Source organism: Bactrocera neohumeralis, chromosome 4 (genome assembly GCF_024586455.1).
Source record: "Bactrocera neohumeralis isolate Rockhampton chromosome 4, APGP_CSIRO_Bneo_wtdbg2-racon-allhic-juicebox.fasta_v2, whole genome shotgun sequence".
NCBI classification, from domain to species: domain Eukaryota; kingdom Metazoa; phylum Arthropoda; class Insecta; order Diptera; family Tephritidae; genus Bactrocera; species Bactrocera neohumeralis.
The window spans coordinates 1,513,379-1,536,094 of record NC_065921.1 but is presented as its reverse complement, the minus strand read 5'-3'; the positions used below and the strand labels follow the sequence as shown (position 1 = coordinate 1,536,094).

At 35.5% G+C, this 22,716-nt stretch overlaps 2 protein-coding genes and 1 long non-coding RNA gene across 11 annotated transcripts in view; 2 read left to right on the top strand and 1 right to left on the bottom strand.

The window, feature by feature from the left end:
• The window catches only part of LOC126757670 (sestrin homolog), a 71,219-nt gene extending 65,368 nt beyond the window's left edge, over nucleotides 1–5,851 (top strand). For 6 of the 7 annotated variants that reach the window (XM_050471758.1, XM_050471759.1, XM_050471761.1 and 3 more), the window contains 6 exons: nucleotides 1,814–1,996; nucleotides 2,075–2,480; nucleotides 2,547–2,859; nucleotides 2,930–3,125; nucleotides 3,805–3,915; nucleotides 4,126–5,851. In XM_050471758.1, coding sequence (XP_050327715.1) covers nucleotides 1,814–1,996; nucleotides 2,075–2,480; nucleotides 2,547–2,859; nucleotides 2,930–3,125; nucleotides 3,805–3,915; nucleotides 4,126–4,212 — 1,296 coding nt within the window. In that variant the 3' untranslated portion in view covers nucleotides 4,213–5,851. The remainder of the gene's footprint in view (nucleotides 1–1,813; nucleotides 1,997–2,074; nucleotides 2,481–2,546; nucleotides 2,860–2,929; nucleotides 3,126–3,804; nucleotides 3,916–4,125) is intronic. The other variant, XM_050471756.1, reaches the window with a different exon arrangement.
• A 2,487-nt stretch (nucleotides 5,852–8,338) lies between these two features.
• The window catches only part of LOC126757666 (uncharacterized protein MAL13P1.304), a 31,467-nt gene continuing 17,089 nt past the window's right edge, over nucleotides 8,339–22,716 (bottom strand). For both annotated transcript variants that reach the window (XM_050471753.1, XM_050471754.1), the window contains exons 3-10: nucleotides 14,152–14,397; nucleotides 12,539–14,076; nucleotides 12,207–12,454; nucleotides 11,950–12,144; nucleotides 11,790–11,891; nucleotides 11,455–11,704; nucleotides 11,078–11,166; nucleotides 8,339–11,013 (exon numbers count right to left, since the gene is read on the bottom strand). In XM_050471753.1, the coding sequence (XP_050327710.1) occupies nucleotides 10,761–11,013; nucleotides 11,078–11,166; nucleotides 11,455–11,704; nucleotides 11,790–11,891; nucleotides 11,950–12,144; nucleotides 12,207–12,454; nucleotides 12,539–14,076; nucleotides 14,152–14,397 (2,921 nt within the window). In that variant the 3' untranslated portion in view covers nucleotides 8,339–10,760. The remainder of the gene's footprint in view (nucleotides 11,014–11,077; nucleotides 11,167–11,454; nucleotides 11,705–11,789; nucleotides 11,892–11,949; nucleotides 12,145–12,206; nucleotides 12,455–12,538; nucleotides 14,077–14,151; nucleotides 14,398–22,716) is intronic.
• On the top strand, nucleotides 15,958–17,406 carry LOC126757667 (uncharacterized). 2 transcript variants are annotated; one of them, XR_007666762.1, is made up of 3 exons: nucleotides 15,958–16,012; nucleotides 17,076–17,255; nucleotides 17,328–17,406. It is a non-coding gene; the product is annotated as an uncharacterized LOC126757667 (long non-coding RNA). The 2 variants fall into 2 exon arrangements; XR_007666761.1 differs by lacking the exon at nucleotides 15,958–16,012 and adding an exon at nucleotides 16,035–16,664.

The following is a 22,716-nucleotide window of genomic DNA, read 5'->3' as shown; positions in this document are numbered from 1 at the left end:
TGAGTGAGCTTTTCATTTGCACATTCATTGCACTCGCTGTCATTTGCATATGGCTACACGCAACTGCATCGCACATCCAGTTGAAGGGGCAGCCAAAACCAGCCAAAACGGCACGCATCTGTGCAAATGTGCAAATGCAATAGGACCACACATCATAGACACAAATGTACATACATACATACATATGTATGTATTGATGTCAGGTACCTTGTTTTTTTAATTCTCGCGGCTTTTCAAACATATTTTCGACGACGCGACACACTCATGCATTCCAATTTAGTTTAGCATTAAAAATTGAATTTTATTTCTTAAAAATTATCCGTTTGATGGCACGAGTTTTCAGCAAATTAACCCAAATAATCCACGCTATACAATAAATCAGTTGTAATTGCAAACGTTTATTTGCTTGTGCGATTGCTCTTCAAACGTCTTTGTCTTTGAATCTTTAGCTCTTGAGATACATACTTGTTTTCAGGTTAGTGATGCTCATCTGTTGTTCTCGAAATGTAACGCACTCATTCCTGCATGATTATTTTTTGGCTATTTAAGTGCAGCGAAAAATTTATTGCTGACATGTCATGCAATGGCTATTTGGGTTTTTAGGAAGGCGAGAAGAAATTACGTGAAAATATCTTTCGACGCACGGAATACATTTCTCCTGAAAATAAATTTTTGGTAAAACTTATTGGCTGGATGACAGTACTGGCTTTCTATAATATTTCAAACCCGCATGCTGAAAAAGAATTTCATGAAACTCCGACTGACACTGAGTGTTGCCTGATACCAAATAATATCACTTAGTATCTTCCCCTAACACCAATATTATATATGTACGAGTATACGCATGCATGTGACATTTTGTTAGACATACGGATGTTCACTTGCTCCCAAACCAGGTATCTATTTTTTGTTTGCCATTAAGTTGGTACCACTTGAAGGGAAATATCGGAGACCCTATAAACTATTTAAATATAAGGTTGTCAAAATAGTCTTGCGGTATGTTTATTGAATTTTTTATTTTGTTTTTATTGAAATTGAAATGAATTTTTGATGACTCATGCCCAGCTCTTGACTGATGCTACGGCTGCTACTATGCCGGTCTCTTTCGACCAATTCAGCGATTTTATCGCAATTTTCGACGACAGGCCTTCCGGAGCGTGGCGCATCTTCGACCACCTCTACACCAGAACGAAAACGTTGAAACCATCGTTGTGCGGTGGAAATGGAAACTGTATCGGGTCCATAAACTGCACAAATTTTATTGGCGGCTGGAGATGCATTTTTGCCTTTATCGCAGTAGTACTGTAAAATATGCCGTATTTTCTCTTTATTTTGCTCCATGTTTGCGACGCTATAACTCACGAACGACTTAAAAGAAACGACAATCAATCAAACACGTGTTAGCGCGTGAAATGAGCTTTCCAAAAAGATATAGCATGACCCGATGTGACGAATAAAACTAGAACTACGCGCTTTCAGCGACAACTAGCGAAAATACCGCAAGACTTTTTTGACAGCCTAATATAACTGACCAGTGGCCTTTTTCCACAAGAAACTGCTCAATTGTCGGAATCATACAAACTATCAAATCAAACTCAAGTCCTTGTAGCATGGTAAACATTTTTTTATTGAACACGATATCTTATTTGACATAGATTATTGTCCAAGACAACGCTATGACCTTCGAACAAATTGTTCAGATCGGACTACTATATGATATACATATGTATGTATGTAGCTGTCATTGATCAATCAATTGTGTTCATTGTTAATATTAAATAAAATATAAACCGTTATTCCTCTTTTTTTCTAGGCTGCAGCCCGGCATCAATGCCCATACCTTGTGAAAATGTACGAGAAGAAGTTCATCAATCAGGGCGGCAAGGCCGAGTGGCTGAATGGCTTAGATTATATCCCATCAAAATTACGTGCCATATATGATATAAATAAAATACTAGCCCATCGACCGTGGCTCCTACGCAAAGAACACATCGAGGTGAGTTTGAATTTCGCGCGGTAGAGGGCATGCCTCACAGTAAATCTCAATGTAACTTTAACGTTGATTCCTCCGCAGGGTCTAACGAAAGGCAAAAACAGCTGGTCGCTGTCCGAAGTGGTGCATGCAATGGTTCTGCTCTCGCATTTTCATTCGCTATCTTCATTTGTATTCTCCTGCGGTCTCACACAAAAACTGGATGGTCTGTCTAGTCCTAAATTAAAGACTGCTCCGGCACTATTGTCCGCCGCCCAGCAGCAATTGTCGACGAACCTACCGCTGCCACCGTTGCAACAACAAATACCACAACAACCAAAGGCGGTCCTAAGTGAGATAACAATCAACAACAACAACAACGTTCTAGACCATAGTAATCATCAGATGTATAATAATAATAACGTGCCAAATATAAGCGGCAGCCCATCTATGCCCACTGACATCACCACACATGGCGCAACCAGCAATGGCGTCGCTAAACATACTCGTAAGCATAAGTAAGGCGGCTTATCCATATGAACATAGCTCATATTTTCAATTTAATTTAAAACAGCTTCCGGCTCGCCCCAACCAAATGTGCCGGTAGAGGCGCTGGTTGAACGCATGAAAGTGCTCTCACAAAAACATGACGAGTGCAGCGAAGCAGAACTGAGTAACCGTTTTAAGAGCGTTGAGATGCAAACCGCCGAATTACCTGCAGCCGCTCTCGAAGCCGCCATCGAAGTACCGCCAATCATCTCACACTACATCGAGGATCCCACCTTCACATATCAGGATTTTGCGCGTCGTGGTGCCGAAAATATACCCTCCACCTTCCGTGTTCAAGACTACTCGTGGGACGATCACGGCTATTCGTTGGTAAATGGGTAAGACATGCATGCGTCAAGATTCTTAACTCGTTCTAAGCAAAAATCGAAATTTTATTCTTCGCCACAGTCTGTACAGCGATGTTGGTACTCTTTTGGATCAAAAATTTCGTGCCGCCTACAATCTGACGTACTTCACCATGGGCGGCTACCGCAATGTGGACACGTCGAAATTCCGTCGGGCCATATGGAATTACATTCAGTGCATCTACGGTATACGCCATGACGATTACGATTACGGTGAAGTGAATCAGGTGAATAAATGCGTACGTGTGTATCCGAACTTTTTTTCCGTTCTACAATACAAATGCAACAAATTTAATGTTTTATGTGTGTATGTGTGCAGTGCTTGGTTTGCACGGTGTTGGTGGAGCATCTGCTTTTAATCGCACGCAATGGTATTGCGATTTGTTTGTAAGAAATTGGCGAGCTATTAACCGAAGAAAAATATTCGAATGATTTTAAGAATTTAACAGATTGAGGAATTAAACAAAATCAGTTAGGTTTTAATGTATTTGCCGAGATACTTTGTTTGTTTTCACGTATGTATGTATATATGTATGTTACTAACTACACCCCTATGACTCCTCTGTAATTGCGCGCGTTCAGCTGCCGTTCGATAACAGTGTGTATAAACAATATCTCTTTTCAGCTTTTATTTGTTTAACTGAGTTAATAATTGAATTTAACTGCTTCTTGAAATTTTTTTTTATTGTCTTCCAAACGGGTTACTTAGAGTTTAGCAAAAATTTAAATGGATTCACCAAACACACGCACACAAATAAATAAATACAAATATATGATTGCACCGAAAGAAAGTTCAAAATTATCGCATGTAACTACTATTACGTAATTGTGTATTCATGGTTGTACTTTATACGCGTACACATGTTTTCAAGTTAATTTCAGCTTAGATAATATTTTTTTTTATAAACTAATTAACAGTTATTGGATCGGCCTTTAAAAATGTTCATAAAAACAGCCTGCTGCTTCCCAGAAAGGATTACCACAAAGGACTATGACAGTATACTTGTCGAACTGCAAGACAGTGAAAAGGTGAGAAAATATTCAAAATGTATTTAAAGTCATAATATTTCATTAAATTAACGGTTGTGGAATAATAAAAAGACGTAAGTGCGCTAGGGTCGATCCGATCGGAATTCATCGTTGGATTATGGACATATATTTTATGATTTATAACATACATACATATATCATTATTTACAGTATATTCATTACCATTCAAATAATTTTATCTATCTGCAGGTCCATGTTAATCTGATGATAATGGAGGCCCGCAACCAGGCCGAACTGCTTTACGCGTTGCGTGAAATAATGCGCTATATGACATGATCTCATTGTGATTAAGCATACAAACACATACACACACCAATAGAGAGAGGAAAACAAACATATTTCTTATGATTAATTATATAAATATACACATACATACATCAATACACATATACATATACATGGAAATTTTAAATGCTGGAAACACATACAAAGCACTAATATTATATTAAGGAAAACAAATTATTAACCAAAAATTAAACCAATTAAATTTCAGTAAATATATGCGAGAGAAGGGAACACTAACACAGTTAGTCTTTGGTCAAGATTAAAATGTAAACACATCACTGCGTCACTGCGCCGAAAACAATGAAAAGCATCTAGCCCTTTGAAACACACATAAATATGCAAATGTGAAAATGTACACACATTGATACACCTACATAAAGAGATATATAAATAAGAAGCAATTATTTTAAGGCAAACTACAAAGAAATCAAAAAATTGACCAAAAGCTTTTAGAGTTAAAAATAAAATAAAGGACTGTTATTATCAAAGTAAAAATCATAATTTAGATAAAGGGAAACATATTTTAACAAGTAAGGAATAGCTATGTTCGGATATAACCGAACATTTTATACTCTTGCAACTATCAAAGATCACAGACCTAAAAAAGTACCTTCAAGTACATAAGCATGTTAGTTATACGGGATCTAGGGCGAGTTTTCACCCGATTTTATTCATTCTAAACAAACATGTGTACATTGTAAGAAAAATACACCCTCTCGATTTTATTAAGATATTGGCCGATATACATATGTATGTACATACATATGTATGTATGCAATATAAAGTCACCCGGGAGTTCGAAAACCTCTTATTAGGTATGTGGGGGCTAAGGGAAGTATTGACTCGATTCAACCCATTTGTAGCATACAGACATGCTACTATATATCTCACATATTGACCGAACCTGGAATTTCGTTTTGTGGGGGTGGAGGTACTCCGATTACGCCCATCTTCAAACTCGTACTTTTGTTTTGCTAAGGAACCAAGTTTCAGTAAGATATATCAATTTTTTCTCAACAGCTTGCACGCACGGACGGACGGACAGACAGTCACTCTGATTTCAGCTCGTCACGTCATCCTGATCATTTATAAATATAACTCTTTATCTATCTCGTTTAGTTTTTGGTGATACGTACAACCCTTTGGTGAACAGCAGCTGCAACAATGTTGCAAGAGTATAAAAATTTGTGAAATGTATAAAACAATTAAAAAAACCATAACTGTGTTTTGTAAGAAGAAAGAAGGGAAATTGTTGTTTTACTACCATTTTACAATGATGTATTCTGTGAATTAAATTGTAATTAATATAAATATCAGATGTAGAGAAAAAATTAAGCGTTGACTTGTGTCTTTGTATGCGTAAGAATGTTCCGATTGGCAAGCAAAAAATATTGTAATGCCTAATTGTGTTGTTAATAGTTTTTTATACTTATGATAAATATACCATTATTAAAGAAACTCCATTTGCATATATGTATAAGCATTATTGTTATCATCAAGCTGACGATGCTTGTGACCATAAACATGGCACGGTTGATGCCGTATTCATTTCCTTTTGTAAGGTTTATAGAGTTACTTGTTACTTTTTAAAAAGAAAATTAAAAAAGCATAAGTGATTTTAACAAATCTATCTTGGAGTTTTATTTACATCTACATATATATATAAAAGAAAGTTGTTTTTAGTTACACCATTTATAACTAAAGAACGGCTCAACCGATTTGGCTGAAAATTGGTGGGGAAGTAGCTTATAACCAGGGTAAAGACATAGGATACCTTTAATCTCTTTATGTCAAAATTTAATACAACTCATAAATACAAAAATTATATTTCAAATCATAAGCATTTGTTCAAAATTCGTGTTTGTAGGAATATTTGAATATATGCGTACAATTTTAAACAGATTCTTCCTCAAAAAAATAAAATTGCTAAGTATTTGGAATAGTAGAAAAGAACTGCAACCAAATACGCTGTGAAATAGATTATGACTGGCTCAGTAATCAGTCGTTGAGTATGGCTATGTTCGTAAATGCATCATGACTTGCAGCATAAGCAACAGTAGCAACACTGCAAGTTTGACGTTTGATACTTCTTATACAATTTTTGACAATTTGCAGATACATTTGTTTGCATTTTTGAACGCGTATAATACTAAAATGGAAATTTTGCTGAATCTAACACTAGACGAAATTTGTGAACAAAGAAATGATAGATTTTCTTTAAATTTAAGAAAAAGAAGGGTATTGAAGTCAAAAAAAAAATTTGTAGGTACAAATGTTTGTCTTTTAAAAGACAAAGTATTTATAGAACAAACTTTCGGGATTTTTAAGAAACAGTTTAAAATTTTAAATTATATTGAAGCTTCGAGCATTAAAGCCACATCTAATGTAAAACTCGCTTGTGCTATCTTACACAATTTTATCATAAATAAGGGAGGTTATTCTGAACATATTAACGATGCAATAACACATGCCGATATGGAAACCAACAATGAAATCGAAGGAATTCAAGATGCACCCGTTGATTCAGATGATATCAATGGAATCGATAGAAGAAACTATTTTACCACTATGTTTTCATCATAAAAAATTTACTTTACCTCACCTTCCTTTATTTGAATAATTTTTTTATTACTTTTTCTGATGAACTTCATTTTAATTTTTATTGTTTTCATTTACATTTTTAACTACGGTCACAACTTTCTTCCACAATACATTTTTTTCCTTCTACCCGATTTAAACTCGTCCTCCATATTCTACCGTACCGCAATAACTGTGTCTCCGCATTACTGAGATTTTCACTAAAAATTTAAAAATAATAATTTATACAATTATTATTAACATAATTTAACGAAATTTCAATACAAAAATTAAAATAAAACAGTTTTGCACTTATTTTCGTCAGACATCGTAGTTAAATGCAGTAAACAATTTTTTGATAGAAATTATGAGTGACAGCTGATAGAAGTGTTGTCTTTTTGAACGCTTGATTATTGCAGTGCTGCAATATTGGCATTTCTGAACGTTCTGTTTGTTATGCAATCGTCATGATGCGCGTCATGATGCATTTACGAACATAGCCTATGTTATAACCACGTGCATCCCAAAAGACTGATGTCATAACCTTCCAGCCGACTTTTTCGTCTTTCCATGCCAGAGGACCGGTTCATCATGTGCAGTCCACTAGAATGACTGTCGATTAGACTTCAGTGGGAAATGATGGAGCTATGTTTCTATTGTCACACACCGGCGCAAAAATTCGGTTTTATTACGTTTAAAGAGCACACAAACACTTCTCAGAATCAGTTATTCTTTGTTTTTGTTGGATTATGAACTTACAAGAGACCCACTTTGCACAGAGCTTTCGCCTCTTTAAGCTTAGCATATATCTTTTCATCGGTGGATTTCCCTGAGCCCAAATTCAAAAGCAATGCTTTATTAACACACGAAATGCTTTATTCCATTTTTTTGTAAACTATCACAAGTTGCTTCACAAAAATGCTATATCTCATTAACTAATAGTTATAATCCAACTAATAGAAATCATATAGATGGTAGTAGTATTATTATCAGCCACAGTGAAGCGTGGACGGGTCCTCTAGTATACAATAAAAATATAAAATGAGAAAAAACAATAGGAATTCAAAGTCACTTCCAATTACAATGATTATTATTCACTGCGAAGTAAAAATTCGTTGCAAATATTCATTCCATTCGAACTATCAATGTTTACAACTCAACTGTATTTTAATTGAGGTTTTTAAATTCGGTATCATCGATAATAATTTAATCCGAAAAAAACTTTCAATTGAATAATAAGCAATCACACCCAAAAACATTCCCGTCATTGTATTAATTAAAACTAATCGGTTTGATTTAATTTTTTCATTCTTTCACACAAAGTTCACACAACTGTGGTGTTTTCGTTTAGATTGCCTCTGAAGTTGAATACTTGACTCCGATAGGTGAACGCATTACGTTATTAATGTCGGCAGAAGTATTCGAGTAAATTAGACCAAAAGAGTACGGAGATGAAAAAAAAAAACTGCAAACGTTTCAATAATGGAGCTTGAATTCATCTCCCGTAACAGGAGCTCATATATAATCAAAACAAAGTATATAGGCTTTTTTATTTTTTTACTATATGTGTAAGTATAATTAAATTGTTTAATATTATCCAGTATCCTCACATTATTCATATGTATATGTTTAATTCACATTTCGTCCATAGGTTCGTTTAAATATATAGTATAGGTAAAAATGAAGTACATACATACGGCTGCATGAATGTGCATACATATGTATTTGTTTTTGAGAAAAAATCGCTTAAGCTTTAAATACTTATATGTATACATTAGTATATGTATGTAGATTACAACTCGTTGAGCCAAAATCAAATAAGCATATTATATTATACAGAAGCAAGTTATTAATTTTGCATGCGTACTTTGTTAATGTAGATGAGTATGCCTGTTATAAAAGATTAAATATCATCATTATATAACAATAATTGCAACGTTAATATATGTACTATATATTTCATTATTGTATATATGTATATGTATATTCATTGTTTTTCATTTTGTCTTGTTGCAAATGCTTTGAATTTAAATCTGTAACAATAATTCATTTTTTATAGTAACTCAGTTAATATGGCTATGAAGAAAGCGATTACGTAAATTAGCCTTTTCATAAACTTTTAATACTAAAACTAACAAAAAAAAACATAATTGAATATTTTATTACAGTTCTGATGTTAGCATTAATACGTATGATTTTGGAGTTCCTTTATCCGACTCCTAAAGAGTTGCAACATTTCATTTTGTCACATCGCCAAATCAAGCTTGACTTGAATATAGAAGTGTGTATAAAGTATACATATGCAAATATACAGTTATCATAGGATTTATTATGGCCAATTCACATAGAACTTTTGCTTCGCCTTGCGTCGGACATTTGTTTCGACAGAAAAGTTCGATGTACTACATTATTTTATGGGTGTACGTTCTCATAAAACATTTTCGACGCAACAAGCAACTCTCATCTTGTTACGCTTTTCCAAACCACAGTCGCCATTTTTATTAGAGAAAGCCACTGAAAGTGAAGCTTTTATTGTGGCATAGCCTACGTTTTCTGTGCTTCGTTGTTTAAGTATGTACTGTGACGCAAAGCGTGGAAAGTTTTTTGTAAATGGGTCTTTAGTTGTTTTGATGTTGCAACAATAAAAAATTGCATGTACAATATTATATTATTATAGTATGTCTTTAATTGTTTAGAGTAGCATATAATTTTGCACATACATGTGATTGCTACGAAAGTTTAGTTAATTTATAATATAACAGAATTAAAGGCAATTGCAACAATTATTTATGTAGATAACAAAATCTTTATAAGCGAGCAAACATGTTTTCAAACAATGCTTTTCGAATTGCTCGTAGTACATACATATGTACCTTGGATAGGAGTTACAGTAGTGTTTTGTTTTCAACATGTCAGCACATAAAATTCTTAGCTCGAAATGTTTCATATCGCGTAATTGCTTCTTTTTCGAAGAACATAAAACTTATAAAGTATATTTTCTTTTAAATATATAATATTTATATCAACATATTTCCGTTTATATGTATTTATGCTATCGCATCTGTTAATCAACATCAAATTTTCATATTTTGCCTATGAGAACCGAGTTTAAAAGATGCAAAGATATGCGGATAAGCACAAACATACATGTATGTATGTCGCTTAACTTGTTGAACACTACTTTGGGTTAATAAATACGCTTGTATTTTATAATTTTCTTATATTGGAAAAGCAAATGATTGATAGCACAATAGTGTTACTCTTCAGTTTCGTTAACCCTTCACCAAACATTGCTGGTTTATATATTTTATTTATTACATATTTTAGCTAAATTGTTTGCATTATAATAAAAAATTTAATTACTTGGTCTTCCCATTATACGGGCAGATACTGTATATTTATGATCATAGGTATTTACAAATGGGTCTAAGCATACAAAACTTAGATTTTACTCATTTCAAAAGTACACAAATTAGCAATTTTCAAGTATGGCTCAATTAGTCTTTAAATTGAGGTGAATACCTACTTATATATCAATGGTTTGCATTTTGGAAATTTAACAAACTTAATTAAATAAATCTGTTAAATAAACTTTTGCGCTTTTTACGCATTTAATTAAAAAAGAGAAAATATAATATTGATAAGATAATACAAATTCTAATAAAATATATAATAAAATATAAATACATACGGACAAGTAGAAGATGAATGTTTGTAACAATTTACGCTTAGCAATTAGAACAAAACTTTAATGTGTACATATGTACATATGTGTATGTATATATTGCAAGTGTGTTGGGTATATTTCCATGTCGTTGAAATGACTGCTTTAATTTTGATATGTTTGTTTAGATATTGCCCAAAATAGTTTTACTACTTAGTTTACATAGCTGCCATTTTTACATTTGCCAAATGATTTGTGTAAAACAAAGCTGAGCTCATTACTCTACGAAGTCCTTAGTTCACGATGATGCTGTGGCCGTCGCTGTTGACTGGGTAATCGGTGATGCCGCGAGGCGTTTTGGGGATGAAGTCAACACTTTCTCCTTCGGTTTTCCTTGTTCATCTTGGAAGAATATCTTTGTAATGACGATGTCGCCAGTGCTAAGAGTTTGAGATGCAGCGTCGACCAACTTCACAGTCTTCTTTTCATTGTTACTTATGCGCATTGTTGGTGTAGTGCTACGTTCACAATTGCAACTGCAGTTTTTAGCACTAAAATTAGCAAAACAAAATTTGTTACATAAGTCTGCGAAATGCAGTTCAAAATAATACTCACTTTTTGACTTTTTCACGTATAATTTGCACGCTGTCGGTGGCTGATATGCTGGAGCCCAATTGATCCTGTATCGCATTGGAAGTTATAATCTGTGATAGATAACGATAAAATTAAAGCCAATTTGACGGCATTAATTTGATAAAAATTAAGGAGTGGCAGCAAAAACTTAAAAATTGTCTTTATTTCTTTTATTTTATTGTCTCTCTTTTTATTGTCATTAATAGCTTTTTGGAAGAAGTGGAAATATCGAAAATACAAATGAGATATTAACATAACAATCTATTCATTCTTTATATGCAAATTCGATTCAGTCTGAGTTAACCTTTTACAGAAAAGTCAGGGCAACTCAGTCGAGACTTCATATCACTAGCACTTACTTGATCATTTGGCATTTGCGTAACAGCTGACAATATCGCTTCTAGCTTATCCAATTTCACAACACGATCCATTGACTGATCGGACAAAATTTCATCCATCATTTGCATTGACTCAGCCAAGCTGGGTGGTTCAGAGTTGAAGCGTGGTGAAAATGTACCCGTTAATGAGTTATCTGATGGCACTGAGTCGAGACTTGGGAAGTTATCATTTTCAATGGGTTCTTGCTCATCCTCTGAATCACTTTGATCTCTGAAAAAATAAACATTAAAAAATATTAATTTCATTTCATTTAAAATTCAAGATCATTCATTATTTAGATAGTTAGATAATTTACCTAGTTTGATTGCCCGCCGATTCCATTTTCTCGAATTTCTTTGCGACTTTATTGTTGTTACGCTTTAGACGGTCTTTTTCCTCCTCAGTCAGGTCCATGTAGCTAATATTATAGAAATAAATAAATTTCACCGCATACGTCTAGTGTTCCACAAGCTTACCGTAATAAGCGAATTTCACGATTCGACAGCACTATACTTTTGTTAGACTGCTCCAGTTTTTGTTTGAGATCAGCGACCTCGGTGGTTACTTTACGTTGTTTCTTCCGTATTTTCACCTCATTGGGTTTGATTTGTATTAGTATTTGTTCGGTGCAGAGCTCAGAGAATAACTGTCGATTTTCCGGTTTTATTTGTCTATAAAATAAAAGCATTATGTATTAGAATACCAACAATCAATGTGAATTCATGATGCCTACCTTGCTAGGCTGCCATAGAGCTGATCGTTTATTAATACCAACACATCACCGGCCGCATAAAGTAGCATATCCCGTGATAGTGGTCGCTTGGACCAATACTTTTGATCCCGACGGTAAATCTGCTTGAGTTGTTCCTTGATTGGATTGATAGGCGCATTGTACTGCTCGCATAGTGTGTTCAATGAGATGTATTTCGCCTTGTATACCTGTTTGCCTGTCTCCTGGTACTGCACAGTAGCATACGCTGCCTATAAAAATAAATGCGAAATTCAAGTAACACACTTCACGTACAAATTATTGCGGCGGATATTTTTACTAGGACATTTTCTTACCTGCGTGTCGAAGACATTACGCAAGAGTATACCAAATTGCTGGTATAAATTCGCAGCATTATTGCGGCAATCATGTATGACTTTGATGACATTTTCATGCTCTAACAATGTCTTCAGGCCACCGTCGCTGATGATTTCAGGGCATGTGCGGACATCGAAGATGAAAGCTTCCCCACGAGTTGTACCTATCTCGATGAGTGTGATTTCGCCCTTCAATCCCAAATTGATGCCTTCACAGTCCAAAGATATGACTATGCTCTGGTTGCTCTGCGCAAACTTCAACATAGCTTCTGTGACAAACATGGAATGTTTCACGTTCGCAATAACTGTGGTGTTCTGCAGCACCTTGATCTTCCAGGTGTCGCCGACAAAGTAATTGTGACTAGGAGAATGCTGTGCATTATTCGTGTTGACTGTAGCAGTGGGATTGGAATTGGTGGCGTTGATATTATTGGAATGCACAGGACTTGAATGCGTGGAAGAGTTTTGTGGGTTGTAACCAACGGGAGCACTGCCCACTTGATTAGCCAGTGATTGTTTGTCTTTTTCATAATTCTCGGCCAATGTGCGTATTACCAAATTATTAACACGTTGCTTTAACGTCTGGTTAAGACTGTTGGGACGCTCGGTAGGCACCTGTGTGGGTATGGCGACGTTTTGTAGTAAATTCAGATTGCTTTGACCGTTCACAGGCGCTGGAGTATTGTTGCCAGATTGACCGTAAGACGAGCAAGTGTTTGGGCTAGGACAATTGCGCTCACAGAGGTTGTCTAGATGTACGTCTGTCATCTGTATGAAACTGTCAAAGCCCGAGTTGGGTTCTGAACGTGACTGCGCCGAATTCTCTGCCACCGACGCAGCCGACGGACTGGAAATGTTGGATACTGGCGCATTTAGCTTAAAATTCGGTGATGTAATGCTGTAATTATTGTTGTTGTTGCTTAAGTTGTTTAGATTCGGGCTTTGTGGCGATGAAGCGCTTATGTTATTGTTATTGGCAAAGCTACGCAATGCTGGCGATTGCAAACGTTGTTGTACGGCGCTCAAGGCCGGCTGTGTCGGTGGTGGCGACTGGTTCTTCTCGGCCATGTTGTTAATGTTGTTGTTCATTGAGTTGTATTGTTCGCGCGAACGCGCTTGCGCTTGCTGTATATAGGAGTCGCTCAATTTGGGCTTCTGCAGCAGTGTGACTAGATTTGCTTGTATGTGAAAACAATCAGAGAAGAGCTTAAGAAAGGTTGAGAGATCGTTGGGCGTTTTGAACATGCGCAACCATTGCTCTTGTGGAAAGCGCGCCGTCAATAAATGAAATAGTTGATCCACCAAAATGGGGCCTTTCGTCTCGATGCATTGCGCAAAGAAATCCAACATCTGCTGAGTAGCTTTCGTATCGATATTACTCTGCGGCAAATGAAGACGCTCTTGTGCCGGCAAATCGGTCATATCTTCGCATCCCACAAGCATCACATGATCGTCTACCACTTTAAACGTGTCCGTATGCTTTTGCAAAAATTCGGTGAATTCCTTTATATGCTGACCTGAAGTCACAAAGAGACATGGACATAGACGTCGAAATATCGTTTACACCTAAACTCCCTGACTTAATTACGCACCTGATATATGCCGCACCTGTGGTGACGCTTGCGAACGATGGCCCAATAGACTACGCACTGGGACCTCCACACCGACGCCATACTGCAGCATTTTGTTTTTGAAGTAGTCTTTAGCCTCTTTAATGTAATCACGTCGACCGCCAAATCCGCTTTCGTCCTCAGAAGCGTGCTGATAAGTATTCACCTTTACATAGTCACCGTCCACAAGAAATATTGACGGATGCTGAGCGAGTAATTTTTTCAAACCTAAATTAGAAAAAAATAAAAAAAATTTTGGAAAAATGTATTAAATATGCACTTATGTATATCTATATAAATCTGCAAACAAAATTTTACAATATTTAAATCAAATTTCTTAGATTTTGTAAAACAACCGTTCTGGAGGACAAACTTACATCAAGGGGTATTTAATTTATAGAGGTCTTGGGGGAAAAATAAAGTATAAATTCGCTTATCATAGTATTACAAGATCGTAATAATATGTAATATTAATTTTATTTTTTCGTATTCCATAAAATTGGGTACTTTTGATGAATTATATAAACTAAAAGTGTGTGCTTATGAAAATAACCACTACAACATTAATTATTGATTTCAAGTGGAGTGCTCCAGTTCTCCCCTGTATGTGGTACTTTTGCGCCGATCGATAGTGATATTACAGGGTTTGTCCGGAAAGTAGTAGTAGTAGAACGAAAGGCGGTGTGAGCCGGGGCGTTGTCTTGGTGCAACTTCCCATCAGCTGCGATGTCTTGTCGGACCCGAATGACCCTTCGTTTGAGTCTCTTGAGGATTTTCACGTTGACGGTTTGTTCAAAAGGAACAAATTCATGCTGGACGCTGCCTTTGATTTCAAAAAAAAAAGACAATGAAATCGTTTTCACTTTGGATTTGCTCATTTTTCCGGTCTTCATCAGGGATCTCTTCCCGGCCCTCCAAAAAGGCCTGATGCCACCGAAACACACCAGTTCTTGCTAAAGCAACATCTGGGGAAGCCTTCTTTATCATATCAAACGTCACAGAATTTAATCGCGTACATCTGAACCACTCACAAAAACACGTCGCGCGAAAATGTTTCCCCTGATTCTCCAGGTGCTCGGAGACAACTAAACAGACGCTCGTTCGTTAGCTAGGAACGCCCTCTACCGGATCCAGTCGGTGCGCGCACGCTTCGAAGTATAGTCGGGGCGGAAGAAAATTAGTCCTATTACTTTCCGGACAAAACCTGTACGCATATGGTCAACAAATACTTATTTTATCAATGCACACATATGTTATTATACCAACGAATATACAAATATACAAATGCAAAATTTGTTGGTATAATAACACTGATAACTCAATCTGTCACATCCAACGATTGCCTTGATTGTTTGCATCTTACAAAAGTGCGATAATTGAAACTTCTCACTTAACCCTTAGGTGATAGGCATTATATCATTTTAGGTACAGCAAATATAGATTCCAATTCAAAACAAATGCTAAGTGCATGCATTTCTCGATTGTTTGGTCATGTGAAGTTATCTATCTTCGTTTGTATCACGCACAGGTTAGAGTATTTAATAAAGAAATAGCAAATAGCACTCGAGAGACCCGACAGTTGCGGTTTGCGTTTGCCAACGATATAACGAATTTCCCAAACTTACGGAAAGGTAAAACCTGAAAACATTTACATGACCGTTAAACATCGTTCAGTGATTAACCGCAGCAGTTTAGAAATTAGAGTGCACGAAAAGCTTATAGTGCTACCTAATAAAATTATTTGTCGGCTACTAGTATAACGTTGATTTATTTTAACACAAACCGTCAAGATGTGCAGCGTTATATGGGATTGTATCAAATGTCCAGCAAAAGTTTTGTGTTGGTAAGTTTTGCTTTATTAAAATCATAGTACACTGAATGAAATTATGTGTAATAATATACTAACAAAACATATAAGACAAAGAAAAGTTAGGAAGACCGTATAAGGCAACATTTCAAAATTATCTCAATTATCAGCAATAAATCCATTTCAATGCGCACAAGGGTCATAAAGGATCTGTGGTGGAATCAAATAGCTAATTGAGCATTTCTCAGTTTATTAAATTTCATTTTTTGTTAAAACAGACCAAAAAGTGGAAATCCCCAGCAAACAAAATTATCTAACAAGTAAAACAAAGGACTATTTTGTCTTTGGTATTTTCAAGTTCCTAATGTTTTCAAGTATTGAATAGTTGTTTAATTATGGTTAACACTTTTTAAAACATTTCGTTCAAAGGATCAGCAACGGAGCAAGTGAAAACTTAGAGACAATTGCGCAAAGTGCTGAAGTGACGTGAAAGCTATCAATGCTAGATAACAAATGCACTTAGAGCTTTAATTACCGGGTAATGTAATTACTAATGTTCTCCCAAAGCTCCAAATCGCTCCGAAGACTCTAATAGACTCTTCAGAAGCTCCACACATCAAGTCTCGTCAGCGCAGCGCTTCGCAATTACATATGTTAAACGCCTTTAGCCCAAAACACAATTTTATAAGTAAGTGAACACGATTTCTAGAAAATACATGGCATAAATTTGACCAAATAATCTGCTTTTTTTTCATTCAAAGTTTGTCAAAAATTCAAATTTTAATTTATTTTCTTCGTGGAAATAATTTTGGACTTTTGATTTTTTTGTGAAATCAATTTTATTTAAAAAAAAATTAAACAATTTTTTTTATAAACTCTAAAACCCACCTAACCTTTTACTTAAACACCAAAGTAGATTTTCAGAAAATTTTTTGAATTAAAAAAATCGAATATCGCTTTTTTGTTCGAGTAAGATTAAGTACTAATATCAATTAGAAAATATCTTTCCTTATTGATGTTAATATATGTAGAAGATGCTTCAAAGATTTTTTCCGAATATTGCTGAGGCTTCTTTTGATTTAAATTCTGGTTCGTTAAGATTCGTACAGTCAGATTGTCGTGAGATATCCTATTCCTGGGCTTCTATTCGTGTATACCGACTATGATTGATGATTGATTATGATGATATGATGACATGCATGTGAGAAGTGTATCCAGCTAATAATGGTTATGTCACGAAAAAATCGTTTTCCACTTACTAGTATATAGCAGAAAAAAAGTAATACCAAGTACTTCATTAAGCTCTTTATAATATAATTATTGATTTTTACTTTTTTTCTTTTCTATATAGTTGCTGTCAATCCGCGGTAAATATGATTTGTGGCATGCTTTGTTCGGTCATAGTACTAGCTGTCGTAATCGCTGTGATCGTGTACTTTACAATGTATTTCCATAAGGGTAGAACCAGTGAACATCAAATGGTGCGGCAGCTTGTCACAACTGTACCTTTAACTTTTAAGGATTACTTCCAGCACAAAAACTAAAGAAGTTTTTATTCACTTTAAGACAGCATTGTTATTGTTAAAACTTCCTATTGTTAGTTGTAATAAACTAAATAAACCTTTTCGAACATTTTTAAAAGACAAATTCGCTGCTTTTATTAATGTTAACCCTTCTGCACAAATTGGGTCAAAATGACCCAAATTTAAGAAACAAACGCGTATTACCATGCCTTATGATGGCTAATTGCTTATAAAACCATTTTGATATCCTCAGTCTGAGTCTTATAATGAGTTGTACGTATATATTTTTTTTCCAGGACGAGCCAGTTTGTTTACATAATTTTTTAAAAACTTTTCATACGCGTATACAATTTGTGGGTCATTTTGACCACCAAGAAAATTTATGCTCAAATGTGACTAAAGAGAAAAAGCGTGCTAGTGCTCATTTGTGAATTTTGCGGTGCCTAGTGATAACGGTATTGAACTTTATTTTCTGATTTTTTTTGATGCTATGTATGTACATATGTATGTATGTAGTTGGTGAATTTTGTTTTGCTCTGGGATAACTGTATTCTACTACATACAGCAAACATCAACAACTTAGCAGAGAAACACAATGAAATAATGAATGTTTTCCTGCAAAAGATGGTACGATTGTTTGGTATAAAGATCCTCAACAAATGCAATGCAGCAGAATGCGACAAGAAGGCATTCTTTCAAATAAACCAGGCCCTTCACAACACGCACGTTCCTTGGTTGCTAGCATAAAAGGTGCTTTCGATTTATTCATTTCACTAGAACTGAAACAAATTATTGTTGAAATGACCAACCTCAAGGGCGTGCAGTTATATGAAAGTAAGTGGGAGATCATTGATATAATGGAACTGGAAGCATACTTTGGGCTGCAGATCATGGCTGGTGTTTCCAAGTCAGACGGTTACGTGATAAGCTAGCTCCAATAAGAAATATTTGGGACAAATGGAGCAAAAATCTTAAACTGATGTATAATCCAAATGAAAATGTGACCGTCGATGAGCAGCTGGTACCTTTTCGTGGAAGATGCTGTTTTAGACAGTACATACCTTCCAAACCTGCCAAATATGGCATAAAAATGTGGGCTCTTTGCGATTCCAAGTCCAACTACGCATGGAATATGGATGTCTATCTAGGAAGGACCAGAAATACTCAGCCAGAAAAGAACCAAGGTAAAAGCTATCAACATGAGAAAAATAGCATTGAAACAAACAATACAAAAATATTTTCTTTAGGTGAAAATGTAGTTATAAATCTCACACGCAATTTGGGGAGAGGTTATACCGTCACGTGTGACAACTTTTTTACAACCTACAATTTGGCTGTCGAATGGCTACGACGTAAAATAACGGTAGTAGGAACAGTTAGAAAGAACAAGAAGTTTCTTCCCCTCCAAGCTATTGACGTCAGGAAAAAACCAGAGTATTATTCGGAATTCTTTTTCACACAAAATGTGACTGTTGTGACCTACATGCCAAAAAAATACAAATTCGTTGTTGTAATGAGCACTCTTCATCATTCGGCAGAGACTAGAGATGATCAGAAAAAGAAACCAGAAATAATACATCACTATAATGCGACTAAAGCAGGTGTTGATGCGCTGGACTAATTAGTAGCAACGTGCACATGTAAACGCCAAACGAAACGATGGCCAGTTGCACTCTTTTCCAATATGGTCGATGTTTCGGGATATAACGCATATGTTATATGAACCGAACTTAATCCCGAATGGAACAGAGCTAGAAACTTTAAGCGGCGATTATTTTTAGTAGACTTGGCCACATCTTTGGTAACACCGCACATTGCACGCCGAAAGCGAATGCCCTATGGCCCTTCTGCTAAAAGAGTTGTGGAAAACATCCAGAAAGCAGTCGCAGCAGACACTCCCAGTTTATCCACGGTTGTGCAGCCTCAAGATTCTCCTTTATGCTTCTTGGGTAAGAGACAAAGGTGTTTTTATTGTCCACATACTAAAAACTCCAACAAGCATTCAGTTCGTTGCGATAAATGCTTGAAATTTATATGCAAACAACATAGTGTAAAGGCAGTTATGTGTATAAATTGTCAGAATTGATGTATTTTTTACTGACTCCTATTGAAAACAATTTTGAATTTGTTAATTTTATGTTTGAATAATAAAAAAATGAGTTTGCCATTATAATTTTACCATACTGACGTGTTTTTGGTATTGGGTCATATTGACCCACAAATTGTTTATGAGGGGTACAATCTCAATTTGTGCAGAAGGGTTAACCAACAAGTATTTATTGTATAAAATAAAGTATTTTCAAAAGATAAGCAAGGAATGAGTTCGGGTGTAGCTGAACACTTTATACTCTTGTAACTAGCCAGCATCACAGCCAGCTACATACCGCCAGGTGTTGGCAATATTGAAAAATGAGTGAAGAAGTTGGACCTCATTGATCGACGAACTCGTGAATAGATTACCATCAAAGCGGACATAATACTAAATCAACCTGAATCGATTTTATCAATTTTAGCCAATACCTTAAATGCCACTTACTAATTAAATGCTCTCTGGGTTTCATTAAGGCACCCCACATACCATCACCAATCTTATGGAATAAAGTCAGCCGATTTTTTGATAATCCTGATATTAGTTATTAGGTCAAACTTTCCGCCGATTTTATCCATTTTAGGCACAAACACGCTCTCTCATTTCATTGAGATAACCCACACATTGGCCAATATAGACGGTAAAAAGTCAAGAAAGGATTCTCTCCGATTTTCAATTATATATCTCACACATTGACCGATATTTTCGGAAAAAAGTCAACTATAGGCATTGGGGTCTTCATATTCGGCTTGAACAGTTTCGTTTTGGAAAAATTTGGTCATAAAATGGTACACTTCAACGGCATTATTCATGCAAAGTTTTATTGTTATTTTAATTTAAGGAAAATTCCAAAAATTATTTCTTAACGGGCTGTCAAAATCGGATTTTTCAACCCACAGTGTTTCAGCCACTTTTATTTAGGTATGCGTCACAAAAGATTTTAGACAATAATTTGCCGCTGCCGCTTTTATTTAGGAACGCCAGTAACTATGTTGTTGTTTTTACACATAAATTTTTTGACAAGAACTTTGTATGCAGCGCGCAAAGATGGCAAGCGGGGAAACGGGGAAACGGCGAAACGAAGAAACGAAGTCAACCAATATTATATATTGCAATGGAGCAAAACTGTAAGTGTGCGAAACTCTTTTGTAGAAGCATCACGCCAAAAGTCCATGTGGCGGCACAATTTATGGAACTTTTACCGCCACTTTATATCCATTTGGCTCACTCAACTCCACTGTATTCAACATAATTCCCATCTGCAAACTTATTGGTGAACACGGATGTTCGTTTCAAAGCGATGAAGAGGCGAAATGATGGTTGGAAGTATTAAAGACACGCTCCACTTTACAATCGAAGAAAATGGAAAAACTTGTTATTTGCGGGCGTTTTCCATTTTCATTTCATAGTGTGATTGCTAAATGTTGCAACAACAGTAGCAAAGTAAATGGGGCTGCAACAGATTTTCGCCGATAGCAAATAACCATATTGGACGCATAGTGAATATAGTGAATATTTGTGGAGCGACAGTAGAAAAGAAGAAGCAAGCATTAACAACAAACAATGGTATGTGTTGGAAATTATGGAGCTGGCAACAACTAAAGTAAAATAGTAATTTATATATGCACGTAGCTAGTAGGCATTTGCATGTTTGTATGTGTATGTATGTATGATTGCAGTGAGCGAGAATCGAGGGAAGCCATTGCATTGTTTTAGCAAATGCAAAACAAAAGTCAAATTAAAAACAATAACAAGATAAGATAAAATAAACCGAGTTAAACTTTATAGAATACAATGAAAACATACAAACACACTCCTGTCCATGTACATATGTACATATGTGTGTATGAAGGCGGTGTAAGTGCAATGAGTTCAGAGGCTTAACTGGTAAAGTTAAGAGAATGTGGCAAAAAACTCACATAAGGAAAGAGAATTCTGGGCACAACAAAGTCAAAAGCTACGCGCCTATGAAATGAAAAGTTGCTGACGAACGATAATGAAAACAATAACTTTACAACTAAAATGGTGTGAAGTGAAATGTGGTCTCTGATATTTATGGGGGAAACTCATTTGTTTGCATGGAAGTTGGTGTGATTAAATATAATGTGAAGCATGCATATTTGTATGTGCATATGGATTGATATATGCATACCTATGTATGTACAAATGTTTATATAATATTGCTTTTGAATTTCACACTGTTCGGGCTATTCAATTACGGCACTAACAGCAGCTGTTGGCAGTCATGTGTTTGAGTTTGTTGAACGCTTCGCTGCGGAAAGGGTTCAGGATTGCCGTTTTGAACTTTAATTTAATCAAATTTGATGGGATTGTTTTTGCTGAGTGGATTTTGGTTCTGTTGTCATAATTATTATAATTATGTTTCAATACTAACGGGGAATTGTCGCCTTTTGCAATCTACAAAACCTTATATTATTAAGTTATTAAGCTTTGCTACTAATTTGTAGATTAGTCCCAACTTATTTGCTCCATGATTTGTATCAAAGTGTGTGTGTTTCGTTTCTTTAACAAACATGTAATTATTTACATTCTTTTATTATATATAGTACATACATATATCGATCAATCTTTATAACGCAATGTTATTTTGCTTAGATATGCTTTAGATACGCGGAAGTATGACTCCAAAAACACTTACATACATACATATGTACGGAAATTTCCATATTCAAAAAAACTTTAAAAATTAAGAGACAGAAAAAACTCATTTAACAGAAACATTCCGCAGACTCTGTTTTCAAACTCATTAGTAAATAGCAACTCATCCCATGCATTTTTTTATTTGCCTTTGTAAAGTCTAATTGGTTCATATTTAGACGGCTATAACGCTGTGTTATCAATTAGAGAATAGTAACACTGCAGCCAAGCAAGTAAAGTCGAAGCAAAGCAAAACAAACCAATCGATCAAGTGATAGACCGACAAAACAAGCAACGAACTGCCCAACTGACCGGCAAACCAATGTCGTACATTCAAACTGTGGTTGGGGCTACGTAAATCAGGTCACACTCCACACAACTCTGTGTGTTGACAGCCAGTGTGGATTTCACTGCAACGTCAACTATTGTGCGGCTACCAACACCATTATGCCATTGCGCTCTTGCGCTCT